This window comes from Anguilla rostrata, chromosome 7 (genome assembly GCF_018555375.3).
Source record: "Anguilla rostrata isolate EN2019 chromosome 7, ASM1855537v3, whole genome shotgun sequence".
Taxonomy (NCBI): Eukaryota; Metazoa; Chordata; class Actinopteri; order Anguilliformes; family Anguillidae; genus Anguilla; species Anguilla rostrata.
The window spans coordinates 32,175,470-32,192,274 of record NC_057939.1 but is presented as its reverse complement, the minus strand read 5'-3'; the positions used below and the strand labels follow the sequence as shown (position 1 = coordinate 32,192,274).

The window sequence follows — 16,805 nt, the reverse complement described above, 5'->3', positions numbered from 1 at the left end:
CTAATGATCTGGTGGCAGTGTGGACACAGCTAAATTTAAGCCAGGGTTGTCCAAACATGGTCCTTGGAATTTACTGTAATCCCAGCTTCACAAGTGGACTCTTAATCTGTCTAGTGCCATTATAAGATCTTCACAAACTATTATCTGGATAACCAAGTGATGACTACATGGCTTATAACCTATATATACAAAATATATGATTTCTATAGAATAATGCATTTGTATATAGGTTCTACAGGTCTGTATATAATACACATCTATTCTACATCTCAATTAATCTTCTCAATTTGTCTTCCAATCTACTACATGCAAGAAGGCAAACTGCTCTGTCAGTACAATTGAAGCTTGGTAAAGCCCTACAATAACTTGATCACTTTGTTTCCTGTAAATAATACAGTACATTGCATATATGATTTTGAATAAACTGCATTTAGGTCCAGTGTTATGCATCTATGAGTGTGTGTGCATTGTGTTTTGTGTGAATTAGACTACATATTTATTGTTACAGACCACTTCCTTTCAATATTTTCTTAAATTTGTTATAAAGTAATTTAGTCAAACTTAATGTTCCTTATTCAGTGTGGATATTCAGCCCATTATTTAACTGGATTGCCTGTTTTCTTTTTGAAAATGAGAATATGAAAATATGATTCTTTAACTATTAAAAAATATTCTATAGCAACCTTGACCATTAGGTATCTGGTGTTAATTTCTTAAAACATTTAATTATGTTTAAAATTACTATGTAGATGAACTATTATTACAATAGGATACACTTTACACAATGCATACAATTCCACTGAAAATGTAGTATAAGATCCTACAAGAATATTCACAAGTGATAAATTACTATAGGTATTATACAACATGTATTATAGAAATATTATACTTTACATCATGTATAAACTATACTATCAACATATTAAAAAGTATTATACAAATATTGAATAGAGTTAAATATTACTATAGGATACTATATGTAAGTCTTATAGGAATACTATACAGTATACCATGTGCAATATTCTACTATAAAAATATAGAGTATTATACACATATTACACAACACTACCTAAATATTATAAGATCCTATAAGATTATGATAGTTTATTTTAATAAGAGTTACGCAGCCTTGGTGCTTGGCTCCCTAATAATATTTTTAAAAACCAGCTCAAAACCGATAGGGCTCCAGCAGGTTCTTTGCTGCTTGGACCCCTAATAAAAGCTCAAATGGCTTGCCAAACTCCAGTTCCTATGTACGCTTTGTGGGTCTAGTAACTCTAGTTGAAAGAATTGAGTTTGTATTCTGCCACATCTACTGCTGCGCACTCCAGTCCATTTGGTGGTGGTAATGCACAATAAAGCTGGTTTCAAAGCCGCCATTCCCCATTGTACCGCAGAAGAAGACGAACGTAGCTCATCCATTTTATTTTAGCGAAAGGAAATTCGTTTTTCAGCGTTAACTACAATGCAAAGGAAATATCAATTATTTTTCACTAACGTTAGCCAGCCTCTGAAGACTAGTTAGAGCCAGGGAACTTATGGCAACCATTGCTGTGTGCTCACTAAAGATCTTATCTCCTTGCATCCGAGCTATGTCACCTAACTAGCTATAGCAAATATAAGACTAGACTGAATTTTATCGGTGCAACTTCGCTTCATTGCTTATCTAAGCAGCTAGTACTAACGTTAACTAATTAACTGAACTTGATTTGGTCATATACGTTCGTCAAAGTTAGATTCCTAACTATACCGTTCGTGTTTTGTTCCTTCACTGCGATTGCTGGCGAGAAAGTTTGATCTAGCTATTTGAAAACGATTCACGATGAAAATCAGTTCATCGGTTTTTGCCTCTTTCTGCCTTATGATTGAAATATCTGGCATTGCATTATTCCTAAGAGGATTTTTCCCTGCTCCCATAAAGTCATCTTTTTCATCCAAGACGAAACTTTCAGATCTTCCGGCTGAACCACTGACAGGTGCGTACTATAATTTACCTCGATAACTTGGCAAGCTAACTAACTGTGTTGCTACGTAGCATGCTAGAACTGACTCATGACATTTTACATTTTAGTTTTAATATTGACTGACTGAGAGTGCATTTCTAGGGAATTTTGTTGAGTAGTCCAAGACGTTTAGTAGTCTGGGTTTAAAAAGTAGGGGTAAAACCATAGACATGCATTTATTAGACACGAAGCACGCCTCTGCCCCGGAAGTAAGCTTGTACTACGCATGTCTTCGTTGATGAGGGAAAAACATTGGAGTTGAATGGGGAATATCCAGTAGGCCATTCTGGGTGAAGCTCATAAACTCATTGCATTGGTTAGGCCTACTTAAAGTTACAATCTCGAAGATTTCAGTTTCGTTCTCTTTGGCGGTACCAATGGCGAGAAGCGGTAATTGCAGGTGTGTTTTTGGACCTCACTTCCCATAGATCCAACCAGTGTCGCCTGTGTGACGTCAGTTGTCATTGTCACGCCAACTATTAGGCTGCACTTATTATTTACTGAATAAAAAATGGTTCTTATACAAGTAACGTTATGTACATACTCATTCATTGTCTAACATTAGGCTAACTTAAGATGTCTTTACACTGCCGAGCCGGGTTAAAATGCTGTAGCAGACCTGGGGTAGAATTAGTGATGATCAATTTCCACAAACGTTCTTTATCCACCTTTTGCTCGGTATGAACATCTTTACACTGCAGAGAAGAATTCGCGGGATTCGCTGTGGCTCGTGCAATTATGTAGGCTATCTCGTGCATCATCATCGTGAATGATTGTTGTGTGATATTTTTGAAACAACTGCCTTGTTTCTGGTTTTGCTAGCTAAACTGTTTGAGAATAAAGCTGAGCTGGGTGTTAAATTAGCAATCAGAATAAGAAGAATAAAACAAAAACAAAGGAGATTTCATCAAAAAAGGGCATCAAGGCTGAAGGAACATACGAGGAAGCGTAAAAAAATAAAACGCTAATCCATACTGCCGTATTCTTTTATTTAGTTTTCTCCGGCTTGACATCTTTACACAGAAATCAGTTTTCAATTTTGCCCATTTATTTATTATTTTTTTGGCTAACTCATAGTTCAATGCGCTCAGTAAGCGCGAACATTTGCCTGTGTGCTGTGATAAACGACCATCACGTCAGTGGCTACAGGTTTTGTAGAATACCAGTTTTAGAATTCTCTTCGCGGTTCCCTTTTAATTGTAGGCTAATAGGCCTACTCATCGATCTTCTAAGGATACGAATGTTCATTTTTCAGTGGATTTGTCATATCTTAGCGGGTATTTTTTTAAAAAACACACAAGACACAAAGCAAAAAACGGATTTTAAGTGATGGGGGTTAGTGGAAGACCGATATGGGTTTTTCAATGGCCGATGCAGATATTTAGAGAGCAGGGCGGCCGACGGCCGATATATAATATCGATATCATGTTGTTGTTGTTTTTTTTTTTTGCATCTGATAAATATAATAATAATAATAATAACAAATGATACACAGAATTACTGAACTTAAACGAACATTTATTTAACACTAGTTACTGTCTGCATTGTCTCTGTTTGCTTAAATAGATCTGCACTCTGTCTGCAGTGCACTTATTAAAAAAAAAAAAAAATCAACTAAATAAATGTCCACAGGTAATCAAAAAAAACTAAACTTTGTTAAATAAATAAATAAATAAATAAATAAATAAAAATGATGAATGAAAAATAAAGTTTTAGTGCACTCAACAACAGCATTTATCAGCAGATAGCAGCATCTCCTTGTTTCTGAGGGAGAACGAAATAATAAAAACAAAGAACAGTCATGTATTATTCCATGCACATTACAATCTAATATATATGGTAATTTTAGCCAGTAACATGTTGTTTTAGATGGAATTTTTTATTAATTAATGAAATAGGCATGCATTTAGGCATGTAGACATGGTCAAGACAATCTCACGCACAACCATCTCTAGGGTTTACAGAGAATGGTCCGAAAAAGAGAAAATATACAGTGAGTTCTCTGGGCGAAAATGCCCTGTTAATGGCAGAGGTCATTTTTTTTTATTTTTTTTATTGCACATCTTTAATTATTATTTTTTGTATATTCCAGTGGACGCTAGGTCCGAACAGTTGTAAAATGTAACACGTAAGATTCAATGGACTTGTATTGTTTTTTTAAATAGATTAATGTCTTGGAGCATTAACTTTACTTATTTTGCTTAGCATAAGTATTTCATCCCTTTGGTAAAAACAACGAACAACTTAATGTGTTAAATTTCACAAAAGGCAAAAAATCCTTTGAAAAAATGACTTTCTTCAAAATGTTCTCTGATTTTCTGTGCTTTTTTTATTGGATAAACATCTTCGAACATGAACTTTACTAGTTTAAGTATTTCCCCTTTTTGTAGAAAAACAATGAACAACTTGGGGGGGGGGGGGGTTACATTTCAGAACCCCACCCCCATCTTGCGTCAACAGACTTCTTGAGACAACGGACTTCTTGAGTGAAATGGACTTCTTGAGTCAGCTGACTCATTTTTTGTGGGCATTCATGAAGCAGTTTCTCGTTGGAACAAAACAGTAGTGGACCTTGCACTTGTCACAGAAGACGTGTTCTTCCAGAGCAGTCGGGCAATTTGCACCTGGTTGCCTCTTTTTTGTTGTCAAAGTTTGGCATATGGTCCATCATGTCCATACGCACTTCTTCAATGGGCAATCTCTCTTTGGCTGCAAAAATTTGGACTGCTTCATCAAGAGATGAAGTGCTTGGTTTGCCTCTTTTTCTCGCTGCCCGAGGCTTCCCAGCACACACAAGGGCCTCAGCCACATTTATCTTAAAGTGAAGCAGATCCAATGTGTACTGGGCAGGGACACCCTGGCGTTCCATGTCTCTGCGGTACTCGAGCCAGCTGTTCACAACAGCAAGATCAGTGGCATGAGTTATCATCTGAAGAGGCCATTTTCTGGACCTGATATCTATTCTGTATAGACTGATCAGCTGGTCAAGCTTGTCCACCCCTCCCATGGCCTGGTTGTACTTCTGAACAACCTCAGGACGCTTGATCTTCACATAGGCGCCCTCTGATTTCTCCCACCTCCCCACTTCATCCTCCTCTCCAACACCAACAAAGTTGGAGGCCATGACCACAGCACGGTTATCAAACCACTTTGTTAGTACAACCTTTCCATCCCTGCTTCTGATCTCATCATGGTTCCCTCTCACTTTTTTTGCCATGTCTTTATCACTGATAAATGGTGGCTTGGCGAAGCGGCACACCCTGGCTGTTCCAGCTGCGTAGATTTTCTTCTCTGCAAGGACCTCAAGCACATTGTATGTTGTGAAATAATTGTCAAAGAAGAATGTGTGGTTTGGGTTCTGCAGCCTTTGACACAAGTGGGTGACCACTGCAGCACCATGCCCTAGGGTGATCTTATCCCTCTCCGAGAGCTCTGTGGTGGCGCCTTGGTAGATGACAAAGTCATCCGACAGGCCACTTCTGCCACAAAGGAAGTACACTTTGATCCTCCATGACTCTGGTTTCTCTTTAACATATTGAAGACAGGAGAGCTTCCCTCTGAATGGGACGATTTGTTCATCAATGCTGAGCTCCTCTTCCATAGTGAGCGCAAGACAATGATTTCGTACACAATCGTACAAAGGTCTGACTTTATAAAACACATCTGTGTTTTCAGGAGGCTTCTCATGGTTGTTCACCACGTGTAGGTTGGGGCGGAGCTGAAAAAATGTGTCCCGGGGCAAGGTATCGCGGAACAGTCCAATGTTGATATTTGTCTCCCAATACATTTGCACTCTGGGCAAATTCAGCACTCCCATTGCCATGTGTAGGCCTATAAGGGCTTCAATCTCATAAACTGATGCATTTTTATACCCACTAACAGCACTTTGCTTGGCATATATGTTAGTCATGGTGGTCATTTGTTCAAACATCTCTTGGGGAATGTACTGCTTGAAGTTGTCATAAGGAGTCAGGCCATCAGTGACCGCTGGGGCAGGATCCTCCCAGCTAATGACTACAGGGGTATAGGGGGTACGGTGCCACTGAGTGTCCTTCTTTTTTGTCAGATTTGCATAAGGATCTTCTTTGGGTAATGGGTTTATCTCTAAATCCTCACACTAATTTTCCTGTTTTTCCTCATCCTGACCCTTTCACTGCCTCAACCTCAACTTCATATCCTATCATTGGCACATCCCTGTTTTCTCCTTCCTCTATTACTGGCACTGCCTCATCCCTGACGTCTCCTGAAATCATTAACAAAAATGTATCTATCCACATATTCCTTACATGTAATACTCAGTTTTCTACACTAAAATATGTAGGGCTGTACCAAATGTCATTTTTTTGACAGTTGAAGCTTCTATTGAGGTTGTCGAATGAAGCTTTGAATGTCACGTCATCGAAAAAAAGAAAAGAAAAATCCTCATTGTGAATAAAGTGATTTACCTGATTATACAAGTTAGTCTTTTTATTAAATCAACATTCTTCAATTAATTTAACAGTTTCATCAACACAAATAATAAGGGCATGAATAGTATAGACTAATCTTAATCTGAAACTGCGCAGAAAAACCCCATTGGTTTCATGAATGAATAGTTTTGAATACGCATGCAAAAAAAAAGGCCACATGCGCAACATTCGAATGTTGATTTAGAATTTGAATGTCAATGTTATGAACGAAGCTTCAACACTTAAAACTATTTGGTACAGCCCTAAAACTATGTCTATTCATGATAGATTTCTTCTTACTCTCTAGACTCACCAATTCTTGAAAATCTAGCAGTGGTCTCCTCTCCCTCTTCATCATCGCTAGCCAAAATCTCAATCTCTGAGCTATTCCCTTTGTCTGTAAGATCCAGGACCTCAAGTGCTGTATATTCTGCATAAGACATATTTCAGCCTTTTATCCAGTGTTTCTTATGTTCTGATGCACTATTTTTTTACAGTAATAAGTGTTCTCATCAATACTAGACAATCAGGTCCAATAGTATACATTCAGACCTGACGTCCACTGAAATGTACATCAACATTTTTAAAAATCCTATGTTAAAAATTTGAATGAAACATATGATATTGGGCTTTTTATTTCACAATACATCTTTCAATATTATATTAAAACAAAACAATCATGGGTGAAATATCACTAAATATGAAAAAAAGTGTGTAGTGCTGCCATGCCTCTCTTCCCTGCAGTGTATTTTTTTCAAAAGAAAGCAGGCGGGACTAAGCTGTTGCCTAATTGGCTGTTGAACATCCAATCAGATGAACTAATACCCTCATGTGGTGAAAAATGTCACAAAACATTTTAAAAAAAGGTCAAACAAGTGGTGTACATTGTAATGTGCACAGGGTCTGAAAGGGTTAACGGTAGCCAGTAACGGCTTGAGATTAGATTTGCTGTCATTTAGGATGGGAGAAACGTGTTAACATTTAAGCCGCATTTCCACCGCAGGAACTTTACCCCAGAACTAGGAACCTTTTGAGGAACTCAGTGCGTTTCGACCGCAGGAACTAGGGTCTAAGTTCCGGGGTCTTTTTTTACCCCCCAAAAAGTCCCTGCTCGGGTGGTAGTAATTTCCAAAAGTACCGGAACCTTTGAGGTGGGGCGCAAGCGCAAAAAATTTCTGATTGGTCGACTACTTGCAGTATTTTATTTCAACCGCCATTTTTAAAAATCTGCAGCCGCAAACCGATTTATTTTCATAATAACTTGAAATAAAACTTGCATGTTATGCGGTGCAGTAGCCTACTTTTGGTTATAGCCTGCCAACGTCTTGGAATTATAACGTGTGCTCTTCTGTTCTTTTCTTGCTTTAGTATTTGTTTTATAAAATGCTAAGCATTCGTGCTGGGACGGCATATTACGTACCAAAACATTCAAACGATTTAATTCGGTTGCTGAATATTTTCTTCTGGATTTTCTTTGTTAGCTCGTTGTAATTGACTCAAAACGTTTGATACAGTTATGTGAGGTATGCGGTAGTTCTGCGTAATTTACATTGGTGATACAGTAAAAGCAAAATGGAAATCACCTTCCGCACTTTTTGTCAGGGTAAAATAACAGGTTAATTCTAGTAATCCTCCCTTTTGCTTTTTCAGACTGCCGTAATTTTACTTTGCCATTCTTCAATTCCACAAAAAGACCAGGAAGACTATGGACTAATTTATGGTGCGTGGTTCACATCCGGAGGGCACACTTCGCTGCTCGGCTAGCAGTAACTTTGAAGGAAAGCAAACGGTGGCTGGAACACTGCTAATTTAAATTTTCACGCAAGTCCGAGTTTTCGTTCTATTCTTGTCATTTTGCGATTAGCCTATATGGAATTGACGATGAGAAAGTAATCAATTCAACAGCAAATTGTTTACAACGTGTGCATGTTTTCTGCTGTTGTTGCCAGTTATATTGGAAATGTGAATGCATTCTGTCGCCTCGGATGTCAAGACATGAAAGTGAATGTTCGCATAAAAACCTAATGAATGTGTTTGAGAGGATATATAAAACGGTTACAATCTGACTATTGGCCTGTTATATCCTATTTGTTGCATAACAACGGTCCAAGTTCAACTACCAAGGACAGTTTTGCTTGACAACGGTAAAATATGCCCAAACGGCTGCAGAAGAATATTTCAATTTCAGGTGATTAAATCGATAAAAATCAATAAATACAAAAGTAACCATATATAGTCATTGTTGATAACCCGTTGTATATAAGTGGAATAAACCCCTCCGGGCTGTCCCGGTTATTAGAAAATAATGTAGGCTACTTCGGTGGTAGTATGGGGTTACAGAAGAAATCATAGGACAGATAGACCGACGACAACGTCGCTTTTTCATACGTCAGTGGGCTAATTTGCCTAATCTTCGCGGGACTTTAGACCGCGGTGGAAACGCAGACAACAATGGGCTGAAGGAACCTTTTAGTTCCTTGAAAAGTAGTTCCTGGGACTAAAAGTTCCGGGTACTTTTGGTGGAAACGCGGCTATAGAAAGACATGATCCGTCAAAAAAACTATTACACTACTAATAACTAACGCTTACATTACATATGTGAAATATCCTCATTATAAAATATCATTAACCTATTTAAAGACACTCAATTTCAAAAAAAAATCTATAACCGAAATACTTTGAGCGGTAATACTTACATAGTAATGATGAAATCTTATCTATAGAGATAGAGAGAGAGACAGTAAATCAATGATATATTTCTATCCGCTTCTGTCTTACACCAGAAAATGATGTCAGCTAGGTCTATCAGCAAACATATGGCTTAGCTATGCCCAGAAGTCCTCAATAATAATTTTTGGAAGGTACCCATGCATCACAAATGCGCATATATTTCACAAACGGATAGTCCAAGACAATATATGACTACTCAGTCTCTTCTTTCTTCTTCTTCATCTTCCAACCGGTGCATTGCGCCACCCACCAAACGTAAAACGCAAAAAAAAAAAAAAAACACGAAAGGCCCTCTCAAGAGCTGTTTGTCCGTTCTGGGCTTACTGTAGAAACATGGCGGTGCAACATGGCGGCCTCCGTGGAAGAGGACCCGCTCCCTATGTAGATATAAAGGGCTCATTCTAAGGTAACGACAACACAACAATTCTTATTTTCATGGGATTATACACTAATTAAAATATACTTATGAATATTATATTCCATTTCTGCCAAGTCCGTTTTGTTAGATGCTACTAAATTCTACACACTGCACCTTTAAATAGGGTACCCCCTAAATGGGCAACGATTTGGCGCTAAGCGGTTTTTATTATCTTACTGTTTTTTTAATCCGTTTTATTTTATTCTGGTGGAGGGCAGGGGATTGGAGGGGGATTTTTCTATAAATTATGTATGGTGTATCCCTGTTTTATTTTGTGTTATCATTTTATTTAGTTTTCTTATTTCTGTAAAGCACTTAGTGCTACAGACTTGTATGAAAAAATGCAATATAAATAAATAAATAAATGAATAAATAAAGGAAACTGATTTTTAGGGAATTGTTGACATTTTTTTCTTGTTTCGCAAGCTATTTGAAATGTGAAAATTTCATAGCCGGTTTGCGGCAAGCTAGCGAACATGAATCTGAGCTTGCACTCAATAACTAGTTACAGAGGTCACTAATGGCCACCATTTGTTACCTTTAAATTTTATCTTGCTATTGAACCACTTCTCTCCAGTCTTTTTTCTTACATATACAGTTATGACATGTACAACCCCATTTACACATACAGAATTTTGACTTCTAAAAATGGAGAAATGCTTTCACTGGAATTCATTTGAAATAATTTCCGAATACATGTACTTTATTACTCTGAATTCCACAGCCTTTGCCAGGCTAAATGGAGATTAGAATTAGTATCACAATGGTATTAGAATAGCATGCAAGACTTGCATCACAGCCCCAGGCCCTGTGCCCTACCTATAAATCCACATATCTATACCAAGTGCAAGGACAAGTTCCACAACCTACCTGTTGAGCCAATGGCTCAGGTCAGGCAGGTGCATCCACTGCACCCCAGTCTGGTTGAGAGACCGCAGGAGGCGGCAGCAGGCTAAGGTCAGCAGGGGTGTAGATAGTGCCAACCATTTATGGGAGCCAATGCCCTGCTCTGATATGGGAGACAGCAAGGAGGGGAGATCTTGTTTGGAGGCTAAGTAAGAGTCGTCATCACTGGAGTTCCTCCTCTCCCGAAAATACTTGCAGCAGACATCTTGGAAGATGACCAGACAAAGTGTGTTAATCATGAAGTACCAGGTCTGGTGTTCCTCCTCAATGAAGCTGCTGGAGCCCAGGCTGATCACATTACCCAGTGTCCCTATCAGAAGTAGCACATCCAGCTCTGAGAACCCAGAGCCATTCACGTTCTAAGAGAGAGACAGAGACAAGAGCAATGTTAAATGTATGCCTTTTACTTTGCCAAGAACAAGAACAGTACAAAAAGACAGACAGAAACTCCAGTCAATATTGTAACCTTTCTGACTCACAACTGATAGCACCCTCTTACTGAAGTTCCTAACTAGGTTGGCACAAGTCTATGGAGGGATTTTAGCCTATTCCTCCATGGAAAATTGCTCCAGCTCATCCATATTTGATAGTTTTCAAGCATGGACCTTAACCGTGAGCTCCCACCACAGATTCCCTGAATGGGATTGAGGCTTTCCACTCCAGGACTGATTTTGGTGTCCTTCAAAAATTCCAGGACTTTGATGTATGCTTAGGGTCATTATCTTTCTGAAAGACCCAATGACAACCCAATTAGCAATTTGCTCATTTCAAGACAAGATAGATATAGATATTATAGATAAACCAAGTCCGGTTTACTCTTTAAATCAGAGATGCGGTTTGGATTGTTTGCTCTTTTGATTGTTTGCTCAGTAATTTTCACGAACAAAATTGCTTTTTCCCCTTTAAAAACGACAGCTACTAAAATATTTGATAATATACTAGTTATCACTCACCGATTCTCAAACATTGCGGATTCTCTGTCCTTTACTGAACTCAACCACATCCTGATACAAGAAGCCAAGAAGACCGCCATTTTGCCAGCTTATTCCAATGCTTCACATATACATAAGTAAACGTAATCATGCCTGCTTCCCCGTTCTTTCCCTCCTCTTTACCGGTCCTTTGCTGTAAGTGAAATATGTTTAGTTATGTGTTTTCTGCCATTAGTGGTACTTTCACTTGTAATAAATGTATTTATAATGCTAAACTGTTGGAAAAGATTTCTGAATTGGAAGTTTGCATCCAGACTCTTCAAGAAATTAGATGTAGAGAAAAATTCCGAGACTCCTTTTCGGCCCACCCGGATGTCAGCTCTATTTCTGACAAAGCGACATGAGAGTTTTTAAACCAGTGACTATATTAAATTGTATTCCTGGTGCTAGAGTGACCAACAAAAGCAAATCTGAAAGTGCTGGCTAAGGGAAAACATAAATAATACATTTTCCCAAATAGTTTTTCATGCCGGTACTAACAACGTCCGTTTGAGGCAATCGGAGGTCACAAAAAGTTATTTTGAATCTGTGTGTTTATGGCAAAGATGATGTGCCAGTCAATAACCTGCTCCGGTCCCTACCCTATTCGGTGCAGCAAAAAAATATATATTCACCGACCACTTTATTAGGTACACCTGTTCCAGCTGCTCGTTAATGCAAATATCTAATCAGCCAATCACGTGGCAGCAACTCAATGCATTTAGGGATGTAGACATGGTCAAGACAATCTGCTGAAGTTCAAACCAAGTATCAGAATGGGGAAGAAAGGTGATTTAAGTGACTTTGAACATGGTATGGTTGTTGGTGCCAGACGGGCTGGTTTGAGTATTTCAGAAACTGCTGATCTACAGGGATTTTCACGCACAAGCATCTCTAGGGTTTACAGAGAATGGTCCGAAAAAGAGAAAATATCCAGTGAGTGGCAGTTCTCTAGGCGAAAATGCCTTGTTGATCTTTCCAGTCTAAGATCAGCGCATGTGTCTATAACCCACGCAAACTGTTCTCCACCTTCTCTTCCGTCCTCATTCCCCCTCCACCCCCATCTCCCTCTTCCCTTTCAGCAGATGACTTTCTGGCCTCCTTTGAGGGGAAAACACCTCTACGAGTTGTAGAACAGTGAGGATAAATAATTAAAACCTGTCTGCCCTCACTAGTAGGCACAAAGGAATGCAGGAGATATAAGTATATTACCTCATGTGATGATCAAATGGTGCAAAAGTATAATCAGTCTCATAATTAATCAGTCTCATAAAATTAATTAACTCATGATTATGAATTTCAATATTAAATATTAAAACAATAACCAATGATATAAATTGCTTAGGTTCTTTGAGGTGGTAGGCTATGACTACCCTAGCTTGGTTTGCTTCCTATCTTGCAGATAGGTCCTACCAGGTCACCTGGATGGGGTCTCTGCTCCTCATCCCCTTGTTAAAAGAGTCCCTCAGGGATCTGTACTCGGCCCTCTACTGTTCTCCATATACACTAAATATCTTGGTTCAGTTATTAATTCACACGGCTTCTCATCACTATTATGCAGATGGCACACAACTCTTCTTCTCTTTCCCTCTCTCTGCCTTACAAGTTAATGATAGAATATCTTCCTGCCTCGCTGACATCTCAACTTGGATGGCCAGCCAACACCTGAACCTCAACAAGGCTGAGCTGCTGTTTATCCCCTACAAGACCTCCCTACAATGCGAGCCCTCAATCACTGTTGATGGCACCACAGTGACTGCATCTCACTCTGCAAAGAGCCTGGGGGTGGTCCTGGATGACCAGCTGAAACTCAAGGAGCACATCAAGGAAACATCACGGTCCTGTAGATTCCTCCTGTACAACATAAAGAGGAGTCAACCACACCTGACAATGCACTCCACCTAGCTACTTTTCCAGGCAATGGTGACCTCCCGTCTTGACTACTGCAACTCCGTCCTTGCAAGCCTGCCAGCTTTTGCCATACAACCACTACAGATGACTCAAAATTCTGCTGCCTGACTTGTCTTCAACCTTCCCTCACTTACACTGCAGCCAACAAAAATGGGCCCTGCCTACTTACAGGACATGATTCAACCGTACATGCCAGCTTGACTACTCCACTCTGTGGCAGCAAGGCAACTTGCACCCTCTACCATCTGGGTGAATGGTTCTCGCTTGTCCCTACTATGGTTCTTCTCCACCCTAGCTCCCCAGTGGAGGAACTCCCTGTTCTTCTATGAATCACTCCCTCACTGCCCATCTTCCGCCGTGGTCTGAAATCTTCAGACTACAACTGGAGTAAATCCCCCTCTTTCATGCTACACCTGTATGGTGGCACTTCAGTTTATATTCATAATTTAAGAAGAAATAATCTAAGTTAGTATTGTAAATCGTACAAATGTCTTGCTTCATTTAAGCCATTTTTCAAGTCTCTGTGGTGTTCACATCTGGAGTTATAAAGCTTTAAATATGGTACCCCCTAAATGGGCAAGGATTGGCAAAATTTGGCTTGTGCACTACGGGGTTAAATGACTAGTCAGGTAACCCTGCCCATCCCTAGTCAAATGTATTAAATGAAGGAAGCTAATGCTGTAGGAAAAAATGTGACAAAATTACCTTCATGGTATTTTACTTTGTATTCATACTTGTGTAATACCAGGCATCTCCTAATCAGTAATCTTGCCTGCATCCTGCATGAGTCCACGCACAGGTCTGTAATTAGGGGTCCAAGCAGCGAAGCTGGTGGAACCCTATTGTATCTGTTAGGATTATTAGGGGTCCAAGCAGCGAAGCTGGTGGAACCCTATTGTATCTGTTAGGATTATTATTATTATTATTAGGGGTCCAAGCAGCGAAGCTGGTGGAACCCTATTGTATCTGTTAGGATTATTATTATTATTATTAGGGGTCCAAGCAGCGAAGCTGGTGGAACCCTATTGTATCTGTTAGGATTATTCTTATTATTAGGGGTCCAAGCAGCGAAGCTGGTGGAACCCTATTGTATCTGTTAGGATTATTCTTATTATTAGGGGTCCAAGCAGCGAAGCTGGTGGAACCCTATTGTATCGGTTAGGATTATTATTATTATTCTTATTTTTTTCCGCTAAAAGTGTCTGAGACTCAGCAACCATAAGTCCTGGTGCAACCAAATTTGGCAGGTGGGTTCCTATGGGCCCCCACTACTCAGGCACTAAAAATCACGTATGTCAGCCAGATGGTGGCGCTATAACAAAGGGTAACGCGTACAAGGCCATAACTCCCACACCATAAGTTAGATCAACACAAAACTTAATAGATCTATGCCTCTGAACGTGCTCTATACTTTTGCTATTGGGACCACCTGTGTCCGCCATATTGTTTTCCCGCCATTTTAACTTTATCGTTGGGGCGTGGCAGCTTTCTCCGCTAAAATGTCTGAGGCTCAGCAACCATAAGTTCTAGAGCAACCAAATTTGGCAGGTGGGCTCCTATGGCCCCCCACTACTCAAGCCCTAAAAACCATGTCCGTGTCGGCCAGATGGTGGCGCTATAACAAAGGGTCATACTTTTAAAGGCCATAACTGCCACACCGTAAGTCCGATCAACACAAAACTTCATCAACTGATGCATCTGAATGTGCTCTACAACTTTGCTTTTGGGACCACCTATGTCCGCCATATGGTTTGCCCGCCATTTGGCCTTTTTCATTAGGTGGGGTGCGGAAAAAGCTGGAGCTCCAAATCTAAACGATTACGACTTCGAGTAAACTTCTTTACGGCAAGCGACAACCATGGCGACGCAAGTAATCCGACATCGTAGGTCTAGTTTTTATCAGTGAAAAGACGGTCTGACAGTGCCACCTAGCGTGCATGCTAGGATAGGCTACCCAAAGTTTTTCAGTAAAACCTTTCTGAGAGGACGAATAATTACTTTTCTTTGGCATGGATCCATTTGAAGACAGTATCGGGTGAGTTCGTTAAGTCTTTAAATCTGTCATTATGGTGAGAAAAAGCTAAACCATTTTATTGTTAGTTTTTGAGTTTCTGTGCAAACGCGCGAAAACACGCTGGTATTATGAAACAATGACGGTAATACATACATAGTCCGCTTCGTTCCGTTGCTACCATAACATAACGACCTACAGCTGCAGTTTCTCGCTGCAATTACTAATATTGAATATAAACAAAAGACGCAATTTATGCTGTAGTCTCCCAATGTCTAGATAAATAATACGGTCCATTTGAAGACAATATAGGGTGAGTTCGTTTAGTCTTTAAATCCGTCATTGTGCTGAGAAATCGTATTCTCAATTTAATCTCTAAATTGACTGTAAGTTTAGGGTTGTAACTAGGTAGTTGTTCCGTAGGTGACTTAGTCTTAACTCGTCTTAACTATTGCTTGAATGTTCTCAGACTGCGTTGTTGCTGTTCTTGTTTGTGTTAGCGTTAATCAGTTTAACCAACTGGGTCCAAGTTGAACTATGCGGTTGTTCCCTGCACTTGGAACTGTAGGCTACTGCCTGGGTTTTCGACACACTTGTTCCTGGTTATGGTTATACACTTTGTTGTACGTCGCTCTGGATAAGAGCGCCAGCCAAATGTCTGTAATGTAATGTAATGTTATATTTCCTAGCAACAAGATAAACCCGACATTAGCCCTAAAATATGCCAATACAGCAGTGACAACGCTGCTCACTGAATAACGACATAAACGAGACAATTTTTCTTTAATAATACCATGTCTTTCTACATTCAATATCTGGGACTAAACTTTGAATAATTATACAATCTTACCACTGGTTTCACGCGTAGAGATGTTGCGACTGAGTGGTCATATATTGTCTTGGGCAATCCGTTTGTGATTCCTGTTGCTTACGGCGTTGTCGCGGTTTTTAGTACAATTTGGCTTGAATGACAGTTCATTTATTCAGTAGGTGAGAGTATAAGCTTTCTAACGATGTATAACATGTCTGATTTTGCATTTGGAACGGCGTTTTCTAGTTCAGCGTAACAGAATGTTTTCTTATCGCATACACTGTGGCGTAGCATTAAAGACGATGCACTTAACGAAACGCTGTCAACGATTTTCATAATTTCTTGGAGAGTACTATTATTATTGATGACTTCGGGGCATAGCTAAGCCATTTCTTTGCTGATAGACCTATCTGACATCGTTTTCTGACGCAAAACAGAAGCGGATAGGATAGGACAATATCTGGGACTAAACGTTGAATACATATACAATCTTACCATTGGTTTTACGCGTAGAGATGTCCCTTTTGCGACTCAGTGGTCATATATTGTCTTGGACAATCCGTTTGTGATTCCTGTTGCTTCTCATCTGCCAATAA

At 39.5% G+C, this 16,805-nt stretch overlaps 1 protein-coding gene across 10 annotated transcripts in view; it reads left to right on the top strand.

Annotated features, from left to right (window-relative positions):
• The first annotated feature begins 1,352 nt into the window (after positions 1-1,352).
• pigg (phosphatidylinositol glycan anchor biosynthesis class G (EMM blood group)) overlaps positions 1,353-16,805 on the top strand; it is a 213,505-nt gene continuing 198,052 nt past the window's right edge. For 2 of the 10 annotated variants that reach the window (XM_064341952.1, XM_064341955.1), the window contains exon 1: positions 1,357-1,976. In XM_064341952.1, the coding sequence (XP_064198022.1) occupies positions 1,823-1,976 (154 nt within the window). In that variant the 5' untranslated portion in view covers positions 1,357-1,822. Of the gene's footprint in view, positions 1,977-16,805 lie in introns of all 10 variants that reach the window. The other 8 variants (XM_064341951.1, XM_064341957.1, XR_010331011.1 and 5 more) reach the window with 6 other exon arrangements.